The 24,449-nt window shown below is 43.4% G+C and overlaps 1 protein-coding gene across 1 annotated transcript in view; it reads right to left on the bottom strand.

Annotated features, from left to right (window-relative positions):
• Window positions 1-11,033: 11,033 nt before the first annotated feature.
• The window catches only part of FSTL1 (follistatin like 1), a 50,732-nt gene continuing 37,316 nt past the window's right edge, over window positions 11,034-24,449 (bottom strand). Inside the window, exons 6-11 of the mRNA XM_065876113.1 lie at window positions 23,554-23,684; window positions 19,846-19,964; window positions 18,419-18,531; window positions 17,985-18,095; window positions 16,983-17,059; window positions 11,034-13,704 (exon numbers count right to left, since the gene is read on the bottom strand). Of these exons, the coding sequence (XP_065732185.1) occupies window positions 13,660-13,704; window positions 16,983-17,059; window positions 17,985-18,095; window positions 18,419-18,531; window positions 19,846-19,964; window positions 23,554-23,684 (596 nt within the window). The 3' untranslated portion in view covers window positions 11,034-13,659. The remainder of the gene's footprint in view (window positions 13,705-16,982; window positions 17,060-17,984; window positions 18,096-18,418; window positions 18,532-19,845; window positions 19,965-23,553; window positions 23,685-24,449) is intronic.

Genomic DNA, 24,449 nt, shown 5'->3' with positions numbered 1-24,449 from the left:
ATCAAGGACCTCTCATATTTTTATGAGAGATTTTGGGAAGAGGGGCAGTTTACTAAGGTATCCACCCAACTGGTCCACTCCTTCTGTCCCTCTGGAAAATGACTAAACCATGTCATATAAAAACAATCCCTAAGATCCCAAGGTATTTCATAACAGCCCTGGGGCAGGTGTTCTTACCCTAATTACACATAAGGAAACTGTAACATAAGAGAGATTAAGTGACTTGCCCAATTCCAAATGACTAATAAAGAAAACTTAGAACTAGAACTTGGATTTACAAATCTACCAAGATTTTTTTGTACTTGTAATCCACTGCTTCTTGATTATAACCACGTCAGACAAATAACAATCTGAGCAGGAAAGCACTTAGTTTTTTTGGTATGCAAATCCATCCTTCCAAAGGGTAGACAAGTTGTTTCTCCCTGCCTCCTTTTTTTCCATTGTCATCTGTCTTCTTTATATTCATTCAGTCATTTATTTCATCAGTCGTTTTTTCATTCATCAAACTTAGAACGAGTGCCTACTGTTAGAAGACAGAACCCAGTTCAGATGGAGGGCTCTGGAGCCAAACTGCCTGGGTTTGAATCATAGCCCTATTTCTCACTAGCCGTGTCCCTGAACAACTTACTTCACCTCACTCACTGTGCCTTAGTTTTCCCAGTAGTACATTGAGAATAACAGCAGTACCTACCTCGGTGTTAGTATACAGATTAAATGAATTAGTTCAGGAAAAGCTCTTTGAATACGCCTAGGACATTGAAAAACTTAAATGTTACCCAACATATTAGTTAGAGTTCTCCAGAGAAACAGAACAAATAAAATCTATATAAAGAGATCAAGTGATTATGGAGGTGAGAAGTCCCCAGAACTACAGTGGTCAAGCTGGAGACCCAGGAAAGCCCATGGTATATTTCCGGTGCAAGTCCGAAGGCTCACGACCCAAGAAGAGCCTATATTTCAGTTCAAGTCTGAGCAGGAAAGGACCAAAGTCTCAGTTCAAACAGCTGGGCAGGAAGAGTTCCCTATTACTCAAGGGAGGGCTGGTCTTTTTGTTCTTTTCAGACCTTTAACTGATTGGATGAGGGCCCCCCACATTGGAGAGAACAGTCAACTTTACTCAGTCTACTGATTCAAATGTTAATCTCATCTAAAAACACCCTCACAGACATGCCCAGAATAATGTTTGACCAAATATCTGGGTACCCAGTGGCCCAGTCAAGTTGACATAAAATTTACCATTACACCTGATGTTTTTCTACTGTGTCAAGTCCTGTGCTAGGCACTGGTGAAACAGGGTGGTTAAGATATGGTCTCTGCCCTCTGTGTACAGTCTATACCCAGCGCCATCATCAGCCATGTGGTTGCCACTGCTGAAATGAGCAGATTGCATCTATTATTCAGCTGGAATGTCCCCTACCAGATGTCTCTCTGGCTGCTCTTTGCTGGGCTGATGGCTTAGAAGCTCCCTTGCCTATTAACTTTCACCATTTGGGTTTTCCTTGGTGCCTCACGTATTTCTTTCTTCTATTTGATCTCACTTCATTATATCAAACAATATCCTTACTTAGGCTTATATGACAAGTTCTTCCTTTATGATGCTTCTTACTTGCATAGTGTCTCTAGGAGAAAAAAGAGATGGAGTCCCTACTTTCATAATGCAGAAGTTTCATTATTCTGTCTTACTCAAGTTGGGAATTTAATAAGTCTTTTAGGCTCAAAAGTTTGAAAACTATGACCCAAAAGGTTCTTTTTAAATTCTGAGACGTCTTGTTTCTTTCTGTTGTGCTAACAGTATCTTACTTTGTGACCCCAAGCAACTTTGCTCCCTGGGTTTCAATTTTGTCTTTTAGTAGCAGAGACACTTGACAGAAGAATTCTTACTTGGAAGCCCCATTTATAAATTAAATTATAGAGGGATTTTTCTGATTGAAGTGATAAAGGAATGCAGATCTCACTGATTTGGTCTTTCACCTGGCTGTCAATGAGGTGGGCTTTGGGGAAAATAGTTTGGAAAGATTGAATCAGATGACCTCTAAGCTTTCTTTCAGCTCTAACATATCAGGATTCTATTCTAGGTCATGGTTCTATGAATGGTACATAGTGCATGGCTATATTCCCCACAGCCCTCAGCCCCTTCTGTTGATAACTCTGCCCAGACCAGTAGACATTTGTGGCAGGTAGAATAGACTGACTTACTGAAATTCTATTTTTGCCTTTTTAACCTGCCTTCCTGAGCTGCTGAGACTACAGAGTAAAAAACTGTATTTCCAAGATTCCTTTGTATTTTGGGTTCTGGAAATGACGTAGGCTCTGCCAATCAGATACATTTGCTAAAGGACCAAGTTAGCCACTGATTTAAGTGAGGAGAACGGTGATAGTGCATGAGGCATCCTTTCTGTTCCCAGTGTGAATCTAGCAGGTGCAGTTTGACTCTGGAGCCAATACCTGCAGTGACAACTTCCTGATTTACCAGCTTCCTGATATGGCAGAGGCAGCAGTTCCACTGGCAGACCAGCTCAGCCTGTTGTTCTGAGCATAATTCAGGGAAGGACTTAACACATAAGACATTGCATGTCTTACCTTCCGTGACCTTCTTTGGGCTCATTCCTCTAGGCTTCCAATGATTTTGTAAATGTCTAATTCCCTGTACTAAACCTCTTTCTGTTTGACATAGCTAGAGTGATTTATTTTATCTGTTATTAAACCCTACCTGATGCAGTGTTCACTGGCCTTTACAAATACTTTGCTGACTTCATTTCTTCTTTGACATCCTCAGTGTCTACAGAAGAGTTGCGGGCCCATCCTTTCACTGATGTTACCCTTTCCTGTCATTTCTCCTTTGTGGAGGGCACAGAAAAGCTTGAGTTTCCTTGGAAGAGAGAAGACATAAGACAGGAGTATGAGGTAGAGGATGATAAAGAATATTACCAATTTTTTAGGTACTATGATTTTTGGGAAGTTTTCTCGAAGCTGGTTTACCAGTTTAGCAGTAACACAGAGCAACTAGAGGACCAAAACTCCTTGTATGAGGGAAAAGTCTCCGTGGATCGGGAGGAAATTTCTGAGTGGACTCTATCACTCTTATTAAGAAATGTGGATTCCACGGATGAAGCTATCTACAAATGCTCAGCCATCACACCAAATGGAAGAGGCAAAAGTACAATTAAGCTAATAGGAGAAGGTAAGGGAATTTATTGGATTAACTTGGTTTCAAGCTCTGTTTCTGTTCACAAAGATAAACTACATGTTTTCTCTTCTTGTGTTCTCACTTTTTCTCTTCTACTCAAATCATTATAGGTACTTCTTATTCCCATTATGAGAGTCAGGTATTTGGCATGTCAATTCATCTTAGCTAAAAATATTGCTCTGAACCAAAGGTGTTAATCTGTACCTGACTACATCATTCATTCATTCAAACAAGCAAACAAAACATAAAAAAAAAACCCCAAAATCCAAAACCCTGGTCCCATCCCAAACTTACTAAACAAATTGTAAGACTGGAAAACCAAAATGTTGCAAAAGACTCCTACATGAAAACTCTGAGATATGATGTGTGATTTGGTGAGAAGAGAGCCCTGTGCTGGGAGTCAGGAAGCCCAGGTTCTAATTGTGTGACTCTGGACAAACCATTTAGATTTTCCAGGTTTCATTTTCTCACTATTAAAATGTAAGATTGGACTGGACCAGTGGATCTCCATAGTGCCCCAAGGATCCTCACCCTTTTCAGGATTACATGGAGAGTGGTCTTTTCCTCATCAGAGATCTCACAAAGGTGGAGGGAGGCATGGCAGAATTCCTCTGGGTAGGAGTTGGAAGAGATGCCAGGGTGGTGCTGAGAGTCATTTATCTTCTATGATCCTCAGCAGGGCTATCTGAGTTCAGCAGAGAGTCTGAAATGAACCCCCTCATGTAGAGGAAGGTTCCAAAAATAAAGACAGCAGTGGTAGATGAGACCTGGAGGGCAGGCACATGTGTGTATCCTGATATTCTCTCGCTGTGCCTGGATCAAAACTTTAACTACGGTGAACCTCAAGATGTGTTGCCTACATAAGGGTTAATGTAAAAACTCAGGGCAAGATTTCTGCTAGCCTGATCCTCTTGGGGCTGGAATTAAAAAAGGAACTAATTGTTTTGTTATTTTTTCCAACCAGACTCTGAAACGCCCCAGGTGCGGTTTGATAAGATCAATGATGAGGATGTGGCCACGTGCGTCTCCAGGGGCTGGTACCTCACGCCCAGTGTGACCTGGCTGGACCGGGCAGAGAGGGACCTGAGCAACCACAGTACCGTGGAGGTCCTGGAGGAGCAGATGAATGGCTTCTACCGGGTGTTCTCTGTCCTGAAATACCCGGCCAAGTTAAATGAGAAATATGTCTGCCACATAACAGAGACAGATGTGAACAACCAGCCTTTCAGAATCATCTGCAAGTACCCAAGTAAGTGAGTTAAAGCAGGGTGTATTTCCCCACAAAGAAGTCATTATTCAGTAATATTTACCAAATGCCAAATATATCAGGCACTTCTGGGCTCTTTGGAGATTTAAAGAAACTCAGGAAGAGAAGGTTGTAGCTTGGGGCAAGAGAAGGTGGGGAGGTGGGAGTTTCTCTGTGTTTGAAAAAAGACCACACTTCAGGAACTTACAGCTTTCATCCCGATCGATGTGTCTGTTCCTATTGGTAAGGCTTCTCTCCCTCTGCTACGGGCGTCAGCTTTATGATGTGACAGGCTGAATAAGCATAGCTGCCCTTTATCAGTCTCTTACCATGTGCCTGGCACTTTACATGTCATTTTAAATCCTTGCCTCAACCCTGCAAGGTAGCTGTTATTGCTGTCCCCCTCCTGTGTGAGGGAAGCAAGACGGCAAAGAATGTGACCAAGGACATGGCTAATAAGCACGTGAGTTAGAATTCAAATCCGTTCTTTCTGAATCCAAAGCTCATATACTTTATTTTCTTACACCACCCAGCATTTATGTATCTAAGATTATACACTCCATGAACAGATTTAAGTCATCTAAGTCTTGTCCCAAGACTGCGAATCCCTCACAAGCAGGAGCCATGTTCCTCTATCCCTCTTTTCTGGCTCCTGATACACAGTAGGCTCTTGGAATAGGTGGTGTTAGCTCTTAGTTTTTGAGTCTCATCGTCATGGCCCCAGAGATGCAAAATAACCTTGACTCTTGAAATGGAAACGCACAACTCTGTTGTTCCTTTTCTCAGGACACATCAGGAGCATCTTCCTCCCTCCTCCCCCTGCAGGCTCAGATCTAATAGGCAGACTCTGCAGTCATTCCTTGGCCTGGGATGTATTCTTTCCGGTGTATACTGGAATGCGGTGGGATCTGGTGACTGATGGTATCAGTTCCTCTGACATGTATCTCAGTCCCACAAACCTAACAGACACAGTAGTATAGTATATTCCGAAGCCCTGGGCCTATTTTGCTTCTGTATCTCCCCTCTCTCTGAAAGTTAGTGGGAAATATCCCATTCACTTCCCTTTTCTCTTTTTGCTTCTGTCATTGTTCCCCTAACAATAGTGTTGAATTAATGAATGAGTAAACCAGGATTTTGCCTTAAAAATGAAGGAGAGTTACTAATGGTGAATGAGTTATTTGAGGGCTACTGCTCTTAGGAGGAACAGAGAGAACTCATTTTTCACGACTGTTCCTTCCTGTGTGACTTTCAGGAATGCACTGTAGCTGAATGCAGGGTTTGCCTCTAATATAAAACTCCAGCCTTCCATGCCTGCTTTCTTTTTTACAGGGAGAAAGTATCCCCGTACATATGACTACTATTAAGAGATTTGAATAATATCTGTCCGAGGACCAAACTGTCTTGCCTTTAGCCACTGGAGCTCCTGGTTTTCTCTTGTGGACTATATTCTCTTTGTCCTAGGCACCTACCTGTCATAAACCTAAAAGATAAGGAGGTAACAGGTCCAGTGTACTGGATGTTGACTAAAACTATAGGAGCGCCCCTATTTTGTCTTTCTTAGGTCTGTATATTTATAAAGTCTTGTTTCTTTATCTCTAATTCTCTTATTTATAAGATTTACTTTTATTTGACCTCATGCCTCTCATATGTCAAGTTCTCTGAATAAAATTTTAAAATCTTTACTGTGAGATGAAAGATGACCAAAAACCTGATGAACTTTCTACTCTGTGTATGTTTCATTGATGTGGTGCTGCAGTGACAGACGATTTGTTGGAGACTTCAGGGCAGAGCAGGATTTCTCTAAGCCAGATTTTTTGGGTTTTGGTACCGATATTATCACATGGGCACTTTGCTGATACGAAGTTGAGAGCGAGACATCTTCCTAAAACTGATTATGAATGGGAATCACTGTATCTGTAAAAGCCTTCTTTTACATAGCATAACTGAGCAAAGGCTATGGAAATCTTGGAAAGTCAAAGAAGGTGAGACTCACTCTTGAACGTTTCTGATTTGCCCAACTGATTTCAGAGTCTTTATTATTCCTAAAACTCACCTTCCAAATCTCTCCTATCTCTATGCTTTCTGTACAGAATCTCCTTCTTTGTTCCTTTTGGAAGGGGATGGGGGTGATATCCGTCCTGGGCCTTGTAGGAATCAAGCTTAGGTTATGGGAGAGAGGAGAAAAAGGCATGTAAGAGAAAAGGGAATTCAGAAAATCATCCAGGAACCAGAGATTTTAATTGGGTTAAAACCCAAAGTTTTTGAATTACTGGACTCAGGTGATAAAATAATTTTGATGGAGATAAGACACATATCTGCTTCTAAAACGTCCATATAGAATGTCACAAAAAGCAGGCACCTCAGAGAGGTTTACTGGGCCAAACCTCTGAGGTGTATGCTGGAGGTTGCTGGGGTCCCACACTGGCTGGCATGACTCCTGGATGCATCGTTTCTGGGGAAACCAAGTTGGATTGTGGATCACGCCTCGGGGAACTTCAGAGGCCCAGCCTGATCCGCACTCACTTAAGAGTGAGAAGACGTGCAGACAGTTATTAGAACTAAATGAAAAAACTTATTAATTGCTTATACGTGCTCAGCAGTTACATAATTAGAGAACACGAATGAGGAATTAATGGCTCATGTGGATGTAATAATTTTTAAAATAAAGGGAAAGACGGTGGCAAAGTAGAAAGAGTATGAGAGGGACCCGGGTTTGAATCCTGACTCTGTTCTTTGCACATTGTGTGGTATTACATAAATTCCTTAAACTTTACAAACTGTCTGTTCCCGATCTGTAAAATATCTTTTTCACCAAGTCATTGTGAGAATTATAAGAATGTATAATAGAAACTAATTGGTGATAATTTGACATTTACACAGCACTTTCTATGTGCCAGAGACTATTTGAAAAAATTATATACATTAGCTCATTGAATCCTCAAAAAAAGAACAAAATGAGGTAGGTACTCTTGTTATGCCACTTTTAAGGAGGAAACTGAGGGACTTCCCTGGTGGTCCAGTGGTAAAGAATCTGCCTTCTAATGCAGGGGAGGTGGGTTTGATCCCTGGTCAGGGAACTAAGATCCCACATGCCACGGGGCAACTAAGCCCATGCACCACAACTACTGAGCCCACACTCCTCAACTAGAGAGCCCGTGTGCCACAAACTACAGAGCCCGCACACCACAACTAGAGAGAGAAAACCCGCACGCCACAACTAGAGAGAGAAAACCCGCACACCACAACTCGAAAGAGAAAACCCACACGCCACAACTAGAGAGAGAAAAGCCGCACGCCACAACTCGAGAGACGAGTGTGTGCCGCAATGAAGAACCTGTGTGCCGCAACAAAAGATCCCGCATGCCTCAACGAATATCCCACGTGCTGCAACTAAGACCTGATGAAGGCAAAAAAATTAAAAAAAAAAAAAAAAAGGAAACTGAGACACAGAGAGATCAAATAACTCCTGGAATATAAAGGGCAGAGGCAGAACCAGGATATAAACTCAGGAAGCCTGGTTGTTAAACATTACATGATATCGTCTCTCAGTAAGTTATCAGTCACAATAAGAACAATGTTATGATACAGATAAATTAGAAAGAAGTTGAAACATGAAACTAAGAATGGCATTTATGAAAGACAAAGAATATATGAAGTTATAAATATTACTGGTTGCCAGCTTTAACTATGGAGTCTAGTGGAAGGATTTTGGAGCAAGCATTTTGTTTTGAGTTGTCACTGCTCCTTGGAAAATGACAAATTCTGCTAACTTAATATAATTTAAAATGAGGCAAGGCACTAGAAGGATAAAGTCCCTTCTCTTTTGGCGGCAGAAATTTCCTTTCATCATCCTCTTGACAATTTTATACAGGTTTCCTGGTTAAATATTTTATTCTTATCCATTAACAATCTTGCCTCTTATTTTCCTGGCAATATATTATTTTTACAGACCCTAACACTGTCAAGTTTCCTAAGTTTCTTATCTGACCACATCAGGTCAGTTAAGACCTGTGCATTCCAGTGATCATGATCAGGGTGCATTTCCTGTTCCTTTCTCCTAAATTCATTTAACCCGTTTTCCAGCAAGTTGTATTACTCCATTCCACACATTCATGGTGTTTCCTTCTCAGTTTTGACCTCTCTATAGAATCCATGGTACCATTTCCCAGCTGAACTCTCTACATGCTGTTTTCATCTATGAATCCAACCCATTATACCATTTTTCTAACTGTGTACACTGTTTGTTAACGATGCCACAAGGAAGCAGGAGAAATACATGTACCCAGAGTTTCTCAAAAAGGTTCTCTGTCTTTATTATGGACCTTCCCAACTCAACATTTTCTTTTTTTTCTCACTTGATATATTCTCCATAGGCCATCTTGTCTACACAAAGGAACACTATCTCTATACTGTCTATTCCAAGATCTTTATCTCCAGCCCAGATCTCTTCCCAAACCTTCCTATCCAACTACTCATACCTCCAAACTCAGATTCAACCTGTGAAAAACTGAATTCATCATCTCCCATTCCTTCCTCCTTTCCCCAGCCAACTGGTTTCTCCTGCTCTCTTACCAACGCTAGAAAACAGCACCATTATCTACCAAGTCATCCAAGCTGGAACTTTAGGGTCATTCATGACCATTACCTCCTCCTTAACTCCCATAGCTAGTCATTAGCCAGCTCTTGTCAATGTTACCTCATTAACCTTCTATTAATCCCCACTGCCATTATCTTAAAATTCAAGTCACCACTATTTCTCACCTCATTCCTGAAGTAGCCTTCTATCTGGTCCACTACTGCCAGATCTTGCCACCCTCATGACAAAGGGCTAATAATAATACATGAAGAACTATTATAAACCAGTAAGCAAAGGCCAACAACCAACAGAAAATGAACAAAGGTAATGGAAGAAAAGAACAAGGACCAATAATTCACGAAAAGATGCTCAATCTCACATAAGGAATAATAAAATAATTAAAAATAAGTCAATGAGTTACCATTTTTCCTCTGTTAGACACCCCAAAGTTTGAAGACACAGTGCTTGCAAAAATTTGGGAAAATAGATATGCTCAGTGTATGTATTTTTGGTGCAATTGTAGGTAAATGCATGCAACCTCTTTGAAGGACAAGTGGCAATTATAAGCAAATTTATTAAGTGTACACACCCTCTAAGAGGATGAATTTTTTTCACTGTATTTTCTTTGATACAATTTGAATTTTTTCTTTTACCATGTGCATGTATTAGTTTATCAATAAGAAATGTGTTAAATAATTTTTAAAAGTGAACTCCTATTGACAGGAAGACCTCTCATTCAGACAGCAACATGATACTTCCTAGTTACTTCATGAATCAGCCTTCAGCAGCAGTAGCCCAGGGTTTACGTTCTTCATGTCTTCCACCTATGCTACATTTACTCCAGGGCTCTGAGGGCATCTGCTTAGATCTACTCGTTCAATAGACATTTTTTACTCCCTCCTCCCCATTATTTCAGAAGTAATTTAAGAGGACTGTTGGGGACTTGACACAGGCACTCCAAAACTGAAGTTAATCACAGTAATTTGTTCTAATTTACAGAGCTCATAATGTTACATTTTGATTATAGGAAACTTACCTTCTAAATTATGTTTCTTTCAGGCTCCTTTAATTCATTTTCATTTCCTGAACACATGCATACTGTAATAGCAGGAGAAGTGCTCCCAGAGCATGGTAGAAGGTTGGGAGAGGCCAGCCAGCATTTAAAAGTGGTTGTGGACAAGGTACCCTTCAAATTGGGTTTAAGAATTCTGAGAATGAAAGTTTAAAGAATCAAACGGTGATTAATGGGATCAGTAATTTGTAGCAATAATACAACCAGAGATGACATTTTAATATCTGATTAGCATTTGAATAACACTCCAAATCCAATCAAGGTGACCTGGCTATAATTTGAGAGAAGCAAGACTTCTATACATTATGACTAAAATTAAGAAAGCTTAAACCAACTGTAATGAGTTCTCTTGGAAGACAGAATTAATTGTTGCTGGTGGGGAGTACATGATATCTGTAAGAATCACTTGGACAGGGAGATGGAGAACTAGTATTGGTCATGTGTCTCCAAGATAGAGCAAAGCAGAGGGTCTTAACTAGCCAACATTCAGTCCACTTGGAAATGCTTATCCCTATGGTATACACGTGTACCTGGTAAACAGCCACTAAGATTATCCTACCAGATCTTCACATGCTCCCTGTGCCACCTTCCCAGGTTTGTTTGGCTTCTCATACAGGTTTACCTGCAGCCAGCCTCACCCGATGCCATTCAGTCTCATAAGGTCCATGGCAGTTTTTGGAGTCATTTAGTTTAACCTCTACCCAATACTGTTTCCTGACTTCTCATTACTTCCTACCCAGACCCACCATTGGTGATTCTTTTAAATAAACTTGTTCTATCAGTCCTTGAGTAAACCTTTCCCCCTGCAGCTGCAGTCCCGAGATTAGGAGAAACTTTTCAGGCCTTTTTTAAGCCTCCTGAAACTCAAATCTACTTTTATGAGGTAAATGGTTAATGTTCTTGCAACTTTATTTGGCCTTAATTTGGGGGAAAGAAAACAATACAACTATTATTTTAATTTCTTTATTTATCAATAGTATCCAAAAAAAAAAAAAAAATCAAGAGTTAACAAAAAACAAGTTAAATGCAATAAGGAAGCCTACTAAATACAAATACATTTCACAAATACACAGGCAACAGAAACCTGTCCAAATTGCTTCTTGGAATTTGACTGTTTAAAAACACAAGTATAAAGGGAAGACATTCAGACTGGTCCACATGGGCTTATTAGCAGGTGGAGGAGCCCTGCTTTCCAAAAGCAGTGATGGAGTCCAGAGTCATGGCATGTGAGAAGGTTTCCATGGACACTGAATCTTAACAGATGCTGTAATATGTTTATAAAAAACATACACACACAGAGAAAGCCCAAGGAAGCTTGCAGTCTAAGCCCTGTGCTTTTAGAGAGCTGGAGGAACTGAACCCAATTGAATCCTGTTTATTTGCTCCATGCAAAGCTTCACGCAAGACTCCCCAGACTAGGCTATTTAGCAGCTTTCCGTGAATGATTGTCAGATCACATGATCCTATGGTGCAGACAGCAGCTTCCCTATTTACAGGAGGAATGCAGATTTTGCTCTTGGGAATTCAATGTTGCAGGGGAGGGTCGTCTTGGATAGCAACCACTGACCTAAATGTAACTGGTGAGGAGACACTCTGCCTTCTTGCTTTAAACAGACTGGTACTCCTGCCCTCTCTTCCATAGTGTCCAAGGGCTGGCAAATCTTGATCAAGGCGTGCTGTTGGGAGTTCTCCAAGGCACTTTGACAGGGAGGTACATTGCAGACCACACAAGTTGGGTTGGAAGACAGCTTTTAAGTGGGATGATTTACAAAAGCTCAGAATTCTAAACAAAGTGGAATGTTTTCAAAGGAGAAAAAGGAAACCTGTTTAGAAGGAATTCCATTTTCAGCACAACTGTCTCAGAGTTGCCTGTGTAGTATAGCCTACATCATTTCCCTTTGGTGGTCTGTAATCTGCTCTCTGAAAATGAGATCTTATGTCAAGTTTTTAATTTTGTTATTCCAAATGCATCCTAAACATCGTATCGAGTGGAGTTAATTATCACAGAGGCCGAAAGACACAGGAATGACTGACTTCTCCCCAGTCACAGTTTTAAGATTCAATGTCCATTTTTTTCCCTCTCGAAATGTGAAACCTTCTTTCATCCTCATCTCTAAAGGGAAAGCCATTTCTGTTCCCACGAAGGTTAAAGATGAAATGCAAAAGTGAAGACAAAGTGAAGTGGTTCTCTTTCCCACTCTCTTCCTGGGCAGGCTTTACCAGAAGGCTCTACATCACAGCACAACCCGTGGGGCCATTCAGACCGAGGTCAGATTTGGTCAGCTTGTTTTTGGCTGTCTGACTCTTATATAACAACAAGGTTTCATTTATCTTAAAGCAGAAGGAGGAAAATCACATTGTCTCCTTCTGGACCAATTATCAGAACCACAGAATTTACAATTTCTCAAGTCAAAAGTTTAATGCATTCCTACCTGCTGAGGAAACTGAGGCCCAGAAATAGGAAGAGACAGGGACAGAGTCACTCTCCTAGTTAGTGGAGGATCAGTGAGCGTATTGATAGGCTGGGACATCTAAGCCTTGCTTAGCTGCACTGGTCTCAATCCTTTGGAATACTGATTTGCATGGATCTATGAGAATGGATGAAAACAAATTAGCTTTTTGGATCTTAAAAGCTTTGTATGGAGACACTTCTCCTGGCTGCTGTCTGAGGTGCTCCCTGATCCTCTGACAGACTGCTGACCCACTGGAAGCCAGGGGGCAAACTCTGGGCTGCATCTAGTATGTGGCAGGGCTGGGGGGGAGTCCGGGTGATAGCAGTCCCTGCACAAGGAAGAACCCCAAACTCTCCCACCTCTGAAATGGCAGGACTAATGAAAAATAATTACAAAAGCTTAATTTCTAGTCAAGAAAATAAAATATTAAACAACAACAACAATAATATAATGATAATAACTGAAGAATGAAATCAACTTGCCAAAAAAGTTTACAGAAAAATAGCACCTTTGGTAAAAAGTATTTTAAAAATTTTGGTTAGGTCTCTAAGGGGCTCAAAGTCTACAAGTATCTGCATCATTTGGGTGCACCCTCCCAGACACTGGGTAACTAGGAGGATGGCCGTGTATCTAGAGCCAGTGGCTGGGGCCACGAGGAGAAGCACAGATGCTAGAGGTCTGTTATGCTGATGGCAGCAGGAAGGGCTGGAAGCCGAATGCAGTCTTCTCCACTGAGCTTCCCAAATCCCCCCTCTGGGGACAGCCTGCTAAGCTCTTTCTCACTGCCTGCACCCCCCGCAGCATGTTCACAGCTGTGGTAGACTCAGAAGTGTTCCAGATCTGGGTACACTCTCCCAACACCGATGCAGTTTCCCTCCAGCCCCCGAGCACCATTTACAGTTTCTCTCAAAGTACTCCTAGAAATGAAGGCTATGGCCCTTCCCCTCCTAGCCAGCCACCCCCATTTCCTTTACTGCAAAACAAATAGACAAAATAAAACTCATTGCTATACAAGCAAATACTGGTGATTTGGCGATTGTAGCAGACACTTGCGTATACTGGACTCAGCGCTGAAGTGGAAGAGAAGGTGCCAGGCTCTGGACACCTTTCCCAGATGCCTCCTCATTAGATCTCTTTGGTGCTCACTCTCTTGGTCTTTTCAGCTGTTTCCTTTGAGAAGCAAGAGAAAATAAGCATTATGGAATAAAAAAAAAATATTGGCATTTATCTAGTCTTCAAGACTTTACATAGCATGACAGATACATGCTTATGCCGAGTTCTGTTTACTTGTCTATCTCCTCTGTGGATGATGAACAACTTGAGGACAAGGATCATGTCTTACTCGTGACACGGCTGTATAGGGACTGTTGCTAAATTAAGAGCTGACCCCATTTAAACTCCTATGAAACAATAACGTCAGACATTATTATATTCATGAAGAAATGAAGAAAAGGATGCTAAATGGAGGTGCTACAAAATGTTCTGAATCCAAGTTGGGAGAAGCATTAAAAGTAACAGGCTCGGGACTTCCCTGGTGGCGCAGTGGTTAAGAATCCATCTGCCAACTCAGGGGACATGGGTTTGAGCCCTGGTCCGGCAAGATCCCACATGCTGCGGAGCAACTAAGCCCATGAGCCACTACTAAGCCCACGTGCCACAACTACTGAAGCCCACGCTCTGCAACAAGAGAAGCCACTGCAATGAGAAGCCCTGAGAAGCCTGCGCACCGCAACGAAGAGTAGCCCTCGCTCACTGCAACTAGAGAAAGCCTGCAGGCAGCAACGAAGACCTAATGCAGCCCAAAAAACAAACACACACACACACACACACACACACACACACACACACACAAAAGAGCAACAGGCTCTGGAGGCAGATTGCCTGAGCTTGAATCATGGCTGTGTGACTTTCTGGGGGACTTTGGGCATATTATGAAATCTTCTGTCTCAATGTCTTCAACTACAAAATGAGTACTACCTCTTATACCAGTAGCCCATTTCTCCAAAGAAGACATTCTTACTTATAGCCAAAAAGCACACGAGAAGATGCTCAACATCTTTAGTCATTAGGGAGATGAAAATCAAAACTACAATGAGATGCCACTTCACACCCACTAGGATGGCTAATAAAAAATAACGACCATGACAAATGTTGGTGAGTTTGTGGAAGAATTGGAATAGTGCTGGTGAGGATATAAAATGGTACAGTCACTTTGGAAAACGGTCTGGAAGTTCCTCAAAAGATTAAACACAAAGTTTCCATATGATCCAGCAAATCTCACTCCTAGGTATATACCCAATAGAGCTGAAAACATAAGTCCACACAGAAACTTGTAGAAGAATGTTCATAGCAGAATTGCTTACCATAGCCAAAAAGTAGAAACAACCTAAATATACATCAACTGATGAATGGATATATAAAATGTGGTATATCCAAACCATGAAATGTTATTTCGCCATAAAAAGGAATGAAGTCCTGATTCATGCTGCAACAAGGATAAACCTTGAAAACGTTACACTAAATGAAAAAAGTCAGACAGAAAACGCCATATATCATATGATTCCATTTATATGTGTCCATAATAGGCAAATCTATAGAAATAGAAAGTAGATTAGTGGCTGCCAGGGGCTGGGGGAGGGGAGAATGTAAGTGACTTCAAATGGGTATGGGGTTTCTTTTAGGGAAGATGAAAATGCTCTGGAATTAGACAGTGGTGATGGTTGACAATCTTGTGAATAAATTAAAAACCATTGGATTGTATACTTTAAATGGGTGAGTTTTATGGTATGTGAATTACATCTCAATAAAAAAATTAAATAGGGAATAAAAAACAAGTGTCTGGCATCTAGTACACACTGTCGGTGCCCCATCCATAGCCCGTGCCTTTAACGTTTCAGTACACTGGCCTGGCTTCTTACTGCCAGCAGCTGCATCTCTTTGCCTGAGGCTTTCTCTGGCTGCTGGAGCCTGCTCTGCCCACACATGCTGACAGGGCAGAAATGCCAGGGAATTCATGTTTGCCGGTGGCTGCTCTCAGCCAATGGCTGACGGGAGTTCATACAGGCATAGCCCAGCTCCCTGCTCCCTTGTGCACAGTAACTATTCCTGGAGTTCTGCAACAGGACTAAGCTCCACTTGCTCCCAGTGGTAACGTGCCTGGATACGCACTCTTTATTGTTTCCTTCCCTTCCTGGGCTCTCTTCCCAACTCCCCTTCTGGTGTTTCCTGGGACTGCCTCGCAAATAAACTATTTGTACTTGAGTCCTTGCCTTGGCGTCTGCTTCCGAGGCAACTCACATAAAACAGAGACGCTAAAAAATGTTAGCTATTATCATTCACTCCCCACTGTCTACTCTGATCATTTCTCCACCCTAGATGAAAGGAATTCCTATTAAGTTCTTTCTGCTTTTAAGGGTTTATACTCATCTGGAGGCTCAAGGCTGCTGAAATATGGAAAAACAAAGGGCTAGGAGCTTCTGCATTTGTTTTAAAAAATGACATGAGGTTTCTACACTATCAGTGACAATAATGACAATGCATATGAAAAAGCATCAATAAATATTGGAATTTATTATTAACACTAATAATTCTTGACTTTCAATTCAAATATTTCATGTCAATAGTTCTTGTGACCATTATACTCCTTAAAAACTTATATGTCAGAGAGAAGGCCCATATTACCAGACCCAGTTTACAGACAGATGATTCAAGGAGCAACATCCTCTGTTAAAACTACAGGTAAACCAGTGGAAAGACAGGCTCAGAAGTCCAGCATATCCATGTTTTCTCCCTAGGCCCTCAGAAAAATATGTCAGTGGATCACTATTCTGCTAAGAACCTTTTCGCCAAGAAGGTCTTCAACTTAATGACATAGAATACTGATTTATTATTTTCTCAAGTCTCTAGGAAGCAGAATCTCTAAGTTTCCAGGCTATGTTCTAGCTAGCTTGGCATTTAACTTAAATCCTTTCTGCTGTGGCCCAAATCCACTAATTTCATGCTCATTGAGAGCCAACTGTACACCAGACCCTGTGCTAAATGCAGGGCTACAATGGTGAGCAAGTCATAGAGCCTGCCCTCAAGAGGCTCACAGTCTTTGGGTCTGGGCACTGGTGGTGAAAAGAAATAGGAGGTTTTTTAGACTATGCTCATTTGCAAACCACTTCCAACACATTTGCAAACCACCACTCAGCTGATTCTAACTTATAAAGCAATGTACCAAGTTGTAACCTACATCTGTTGGGGCATACTGGCCCCACGAGGACTCCGTCAGGGAGCTATATGTATCATGGTTTGCATAATACAGGTATACAGGTATATCGTTCGGGACCTAATGTATGGGACAGAGCACATCTCCTTGGTCACCTGGGGAGTTAGGCAGTGTCTGAGTGGTGGAAGGGCCTGGTGGCAACAGGGATACCTGAACCAGCGTGGAGGCTGCAACTCACCTGGTGCTTTTGGAGCTCCTCAACATATCTGGTCATTTCCTCCTCTGTATGGGTCTGGGCCCCCTTCTGATTCTTTCCTGTAAGAAGAACCAAGGCTCAGAGCAGTGGTGGCTGAGGGAGGCCAGTTAGGGATCCCCACTAACATCTACCTTTTAGGCTCTCAATTTCATTTCCCATTTACCATATGGAAGGCGAGGTGAATTACCCACATTTCTCTAACTATAAAGTGTCCCAGTGCAATGGACACCTCCAAAGTAATGTGCGTGGGTAGTAAGTGACTGGGCCAGGGCCCAAATCCAGGCCAAGGGGAGACGGATGGAGCTGGGGTTCTAGAAAACTTTTCTGAAACATCTCTTTGTAGAAGGGTGATAGTGGTGATGCTGGCTTGTGCACGGCCCCCTCCTCCCCAAACTCTCCCTGACATCTCTATCTCCCAACCCACCCTGCCCATGTCTCAACTATCTCAACTTTCTCTTTTTTGGGGGACCCAATGCTGTTAATTCAAACATGTCTATGAACATGCCTCCTTCTCCTGCTTGGCATGGATGGCAAGCAAGAGTCATTTTGTCTTCCAACCACCTAAGTCTTTGACATACAGGATTTCCTAAGCTGTCATAAGGATTAAGTGGGTTAATATGTAAAGTGCTTAGAAGAAATGCATGTAGTTCTCACTCTTATGCATTTGCTTTCTTTATTATTATGACCATTCTAATCTCTTATCAACATTTGATCTTGTCCTGGGTCTCGAACCTCTCTTGTTCCAAACCTCTGGAGTGACTTTCCAACATAATGCATCTGGCATAAGTGCTTTGCCCTCAGTGCTGCCCTGTGAGAGCTCTGACATTACAAGTATGAGCCAGTCTCTTGCTCCCCAGTTTCCTTGCTGGGACCCAGCCACTGCATTCTTCCCCACCATCCCCACCCTGACTTCTCTCATGGTGATTTCACGACGTAAGTTGTCTCCGTGCCGTCCCTTCTTTCTGCGTGAGGCGCACAGCTCACCGTCACAGGTCATGGCTGTGCAGACCCAGTTTCCACAGGCACACACACAGCGGTTACAGTCCACCTCGGTCTCAGCTCCATCGGCATATGTTTCGTCCTCCAGAGCACACTCTGTGGGACCAGAAATAAGAGGCAAGAGTTTAGGGCGAGGGTGGAACAGGACGTCTTGGCTATAGTCTGTGCATGTTACCCCTTTCCCAGACAAGACCTGCTTGTCCCTCAGAGGCACCATATCTGAGCAAACGCCACCAACAACCTGAAGATTTTTGGACCTGAATCTCAGCTCGGAGATGCTGGGCTGGCGCCCAGTCCAGAATCGTGGAAGGGAATTTTCTTAGTAAGCTCTGCAGAGTTCCACGATCCCCTCTACCTTGGCCCCCTCTAAATGTCCCCACTCCCTACAACCCCCTCCCTATTTCTTAGCTTAGGCATACTCTTCTCCGGAGGGTTGAAGGCTGGATTGAGACACTTGAGGAACTCTTGGAAGCTGAGTTTCCAGTCAGCATTTTCATCAGACAGTTCAATGAGAGCATCGATACAGAGTCCTCTGAAATGAAACACAGGAGAAACGTGTCAGCAAGACCTCAGCTTCAGTCCCAAAGAAAGGAATTAATAAGCATCAGGATTACACAGACCTAGGCCTCCGCAGGCGGCCAAGGGGACTATTTAAAGAGAACATTTCTACACTGACCTCCTACAACCATTATGCGACCCGACTCCTGTAAGCATCCAACCTTTAGTTTATTACATGGGATGTCAGATCACTCAAGCTGTTCAAATATGCCCAAGATGACTAGAGTTTCCTGGATGGTTTCGTCCACTTGGATTGGCAAATGTTTCACCACCTGCATACCTTCCACTAGCAGTTGCCTTTCCCCATGCTATGCATGTCAAGTCAACCCAACTAGAAAAATCAAACAGAAGTGGTAGGAACAGATGATATGAAATGCATGTGTGATTTGAAAGAACATGAGTTGAAGCCAGCATCACCACTATCACCCTTCTGCAAAGAGATCTTTCAGAAAAGTTTTCTAGAACTCCAGCTCCCTCCGTCTCCCCTTGGCCTGGATTTGAGTCCTGGCTCAACCACTTACAGCCCAAATGGCCTTGGGCTAGTTATTCAACCTTCCCGCACCTGTTTTCTCATCTGTAAACTGGGAATGAGGAGCCCTCCTTCACTGGGATATTATGGGGATCAGATGTTGAACTTGTAAAATATTACCTCATTTCAGGTTATCAAAATATGAAGGATTTACAGATATTATACTTTAAGGTCATGGGCTATTATTAGGAAAGAATCCTAGAATCTGGGTTTCATGCTTTGAAATCTTTTGAACAAATAGGTGCTTTTCCTATTTTTAATTCTTACCAGTATACTGGAACCACACCAGAAGTTTCTTAGGGGTTAATTTTTATTAATATTTACTCTGGAATAATACCAGAAAAGGAGAGGAACGTGCTTACATTTGTAACAATTAGAGTCCTCTACATGAAATAGCACTGGTTATCTTACAATCAGGACTAAAGCTATTTTAGACCTATCGTTAAATAGAACATTAAAGTAATTCCTTAAGAAAATTAAACATCACCCATGACACTCAGAAACAACTTTGGTCTGATGTGATCATTTATCTTAAAATTACATTCTTCCATTCCTTGCAATTTCTGGCCAAAAACAGTAACTACTTGATCAGATATCATAACGTTCACAGAAGAGACCAGGACAGAATCCCTATTTTGCTTTTTATTTCACATTGACTTTGACACTGGTGGCTCCTGTGCAGGTAGGAAGGGGTTCAAATCTCTCCTCTTATCCAGCCTTCCCTCGTGGGCCTCTCCCTTACCCGCTCACTCCACTCACCTAAGCAGCTTGTTGTTCCCCTGGTCTGCATAGGTAGTGATGTTGATGGCAGTTTCATTTTGCTCCACAAATTTCAAAAATTCGCTGGAGTCCAAGCGAGAGTCACCATTATCAAAGTTCTAGAAAGGGGACAAGGTGATCTTTCAGAAATGTTTTGTAAAACCCCAGCTCTATCATTCCCCCATTCAGCTTGACCCATCTCTGGTTCATCTTGTTCTTGACACTGTCCAACCCTGCTCTGCCCTTTGAGCAAAAAAAGGCTCAAAGCCCTGGGGCACGCAGAGAAGGAAGGCACCTGTGCCCCAAGATGAGAGAGTCAAAGTGTCTGGGCAGAGGTCACTGAGGGCCTTTCAATCCTAGACCCTGCTCAGGATGGCAGCCTGAACCTAGGCCTGCACTGTCCAAGGAGCCTGGGGGTGCTTAAGAGGTCTCTGTAGCCGCGTCCCTGACCCTGTTCCAGACATTCTTGACTTCACTCCACCACTCCATGTTCTCAAACCCTAATGATCATGGAACAAACTTGTGACTCAGAATCTGTGTCGGAGCCCAGGATGTGTATTTCTAACAAGCTGCTTGGGAACAATGGTGCAGGTGACCCTCAGAGCTCACTTTGGGAATCACAGGACCATTTCTTGCTGCTTGAATTCCAGCCTCCCTGGCCTGCTCTCAGTGCTTACTTCTTACACTGGTACACCGAGCTGAACTCATCAGTGAGAAGTCAAAGGCAAAGGCCCCTGCATGTTATTTGCATTGATAACCTGCCCGTGGAGGTGGTGCAAGCCCCCTACCCCTCCACCCTATGCTGCAGGCTACACTGTAGATGGTGCAGCCTGTCCTCATGACCCAGCTCACACGCCATGAGCACAAGGCAAGGGTGTAGGGAGCTCAGTACTGTCCTCCCTTTGGCAAGATGCTAAACTGAGACCTTAGCCGTCTGGGACAATTCAGGATGCCCAGGCCCTAGCTGCAGGAGGAGGGTGGCAATTTCAAGGCTCTGATCAAAGTCCAAGTTGGATAACTGCTGCTCTCCTAAATAGTTCTAGTGGAAAAAAATTTTTTTTCAAAGTTCTTTCCCTAGGCTGCCTCATATTGCTACCCTGGGAAATAATCTGCACCCCCATGTTACTTTCAAAGTGGCTCCCAGGCGGTGGAAGGGATTCTGGAAGAAAAGTCTGACCAGGTGGAAGGGAAAGATACAGCTACTGACTCTCCTTGCATGACTCATGTGTCATGTGCATTCTACACTAAGGTTGTAAATCTTTCCGTGGTATGCATGACGGGTACGTATAAAACAACCCTGTAGGCCTTTGCTTAATCCCTAGTTATCATTCTCATCCTAATTCCTAGGAAAAGGTCTCAGATCTCTGGTCACTATACTTATACCCTGGCTCCAATTTCAGCCGTGGCCACCAGGAATTCAGGGTGTGTGTGTGTGTGTGTGACACGGTCATAAAAGGCTCTTTCTACCTGGTCTTCCCCTCTTCACTCTGTTACGCTTTTGTCTAAAAATTGTGACCGAAACACCAGTTGAGATGAGAGTCTGATTCTGGTCTTATCCAAATTCTGACTAGATTTGTTTTGCAACTGATTTTGAGGTAAGGAATGCCGACTGGGCTAGAGGGCAATTCACTGGTTTAGAAACAGTCTCTGTGAGATACTGATCTCTCAGCAACAGGCAGCTGTCTGCCTAGTGGGAAGAAGCCTCCCTTTGAAGATTGCACCATAGGGTTCTTTGATAATCATCAACAAGTAGATAGTGAAAACCCTGTTTTCTCGGAAGACACTGGGGAGAGTGAGCGTTTGTTTGTCAGTCAGGAGTAAGCTTTCTTGGTTAGCGTGAGAATGCCCTACAGAAAAGCTACTTTCTCAAGTGGCCTTGCAGTGTTTAGATGGGAGCCTATTAGAGAGAGTTACTGCCAGAGGAGGTGGAGATGTGTGGAGGGGGTGTGTGGCCCTGGTCCTTGAGAATCAAATTAACAGCAGCTGCCAGTGATGCCCACGGCAGGGTGCCATCAAGGGGCCACCAGAACGGTTACAAGGTCCCAGGAGGTCTCCTGGAAAGAGCGTCCTGGGCCCCACGGCTCCTGGGTTGTAATGACCATGGCAAAGTCACTGCTCACGACCGACCCAGCAGGTGCTGTTCACTTGGCTTTTGAAAAATCATTTTCTTTTAAGTAACCTTCTGCTCCTGTCTGACTCTCCTGGCTCCTTTCTGTAGACAAGGAAACGCCCCTGCCCCCAGGGCTCTCTAATGTGGGAGTAGTTGAGAGAGAAGACAGAGTGAGAGGCTGTGCTTTCTCTTCTCAAACACTTGGAATCCAGAGAGATTTACTTTCTGTCACAGAGAGAAACTTCTACCTAAGGACGGTAACGCAAATGAAGTCCTAAATGACCAATATCCTCCTTCAACCCAACCTGGTATGTTTCCATCTGTGGGGTCCATGATGCCAGTTAGAAAGAGGAAGCCACAGACTAGGCAGGTGTTGACCACATTCAGTGGCCCAGAGGTGCCAAGAAGTCCCTTGTGTGTGTGTGCATTGCCCCCGCGTCCGGGCTGGCTAGGCCTGCGACACACCCTGGGGGCATGTGAGGGCGTCCGTCTGGGGATGAGCCTCCAAGGGCATCTACCCAGAGATGTGTGTGTCTGTAAGTGAGGGGGTCTTTTGTGCAGGTGTGGGAATGAGGGCACCTGAACGTGTGTGTAGGATGTGTCTCTGTGTGGCATGCACATCTCTGTATGTGGTGTGTGTACGTCTGTGTTTCTGTGTGTGGTATGTTTATGAGTGTGATGTACCTATGTGTGCGACTATGTCCTTATCAGTCAGCAGGAAGAGCGCCATTAACTGCTTCTTCCAACAACTGTCTCAAGCTCTCCGAAAGGTCTCCACATCATGGCAGCCTTACTCATTGCTAAACACTATTCCCTCCCTCGTTTTCCTCTTTGAAAGCAGCATCTTTCCTCCCTCCAACTGGAACGATCTGTTTCTTCAGCTAAACACAATGGGAACAGCAATATCTAGGTTCACGAAGAATTCTGGACCCATGAAACACCAGTCCATTGACTCTCCTCAGATGAAGAGAAACTCTGCAGGCCATGGATGGTCAAGTTAAAGACTTAGAGAAGGGCTTCCCTGGTGGCACAGTGGTTGAGAGTCCGCCTGCCGATGCAGGGGACACGGGTTTGTGCCCCGGTCTGGGAAGATCCCACATGCCTCGGAGTGGCTGGGCCCGTGGGCCATGGCCGCTGGGGCTGCGCGTCCGGGGCCTGTGCTCCGCGACAGGAGGGGCTGTGGCGGTGAGAGGCCCGCGTACCGCAAAAAAAAAAAAAAAAAAAAAAGACTTAGAGAAAAGCCAAACTGGGTGGGAAAGAGGCTGAAGTGGCCTGGGTCTGGGTATTGGCAGGCAGCTCTACAAGGTGTCATATGGAGGATGGGGATACAGCCTGGCCATATTTTTCATGGACAGGCTCTCCAAGACCTTTGTGGCTTTAATTGCCCAAAGGGAGCAGCCCATGTGTGTTAGATCCCAAAGGCTGGACTCCTGGAGTCCCACTGTCTGTCATAGCTTCATGGAATGATCTATGAAGAAACTTAGGGACCCTAGGCAGGTTTATGTTTCCTTGTGGTCTGGGAAGATGTGATCAGGTAATGGGAGAGGAAGACTCCCTTTCTCTGGGCTGAACAGTCTTTGACTCCAACTCTGGTTTACCTTAAAGTACTTGTCTAGGATTTCACTGTAGTTGCTGCCTTTAGAGAACCAGCCATCTGGGATGATCTCTGCTTCCAGCCACTGGATGATGCGACGCCGGAGTTCATCGCGGTTGGACTGATAGCAAACGACTGCAGGAAAGGGGAGGGAGGTCAGCCGAGCAGTGAGGACCCCAATGTCACCCAGCACCGCGCACGTGGGGACTCAGTGCCCAGGAATCTGCATGTGTCATCTCACTGAATTCTCACAGCAATCCAGGGAGACAGGATTATCACACACATTTACAGAGGAGTCAGCCCAGGGTACACACTAGAGAGTATCTAACCCAGGATTCAAGCTCATGTCTAAAAATATAAAGTTTGAGAATGTTGAAACAGAGATTATGTTGCTAAGGCGAGAAAAAAGAAAGAAAAACAAAGGACATTTTCATTAACTTTAGGAAGCTGAGGGGAAAAAAAAAATCAATCAATCAATAGAACAGCTCTCTTGGCTCAAAAATGAGCTGAAATAATAAACGAATAAGTGAAAACATTACAATTCTTTATGCACTGGATTTCTGATTCTTTCTATATAGCTTTTCGTCTCTCTCACTTAAAAACTTCTCCCACTTAAAATTTTATACTTTATTATGAACAACAGAAAATGAGGCCAAGGAAGGGCACGTTGAAGCCCTGCTCTGGACAGCTGTTCATTGTAAGCCACATGGCAACAACACGTGGGGCTGAGAGTCCAGTGGATGGGGAAGCATAGAAGGGAAAGCCTTGGCAAAAGGGAATTCCTGGAGGCAACACATGTTGGGATGTGAAAAGGGCACTGAGCCAGGGAAATGAAACTATGGGCACTTTCCCCCACTCTGCCACTTCCTAGCTGTGTGACTCAGGGAAATTTACTTAACT

Source organism: Phocoena phocoena, chromosome 4, assembly GCF_963924675.1.
Source record: "Phocoena phocoena chromosome 4, mPhoPho1.1, whole genome shotgun sequence".
In the NCBI taxonomy this organism is placed as follows: Eukaryota; Metazoa; Chordata; class Mammalia; order Artiodactyla; family Phocoenidae; genus Phocoena; species Phocoena phocoena.
Note: the sequence above shows the minus strand (reverse complement) of the source record. Positions and strands in the feature narration are given on the sequence as shown.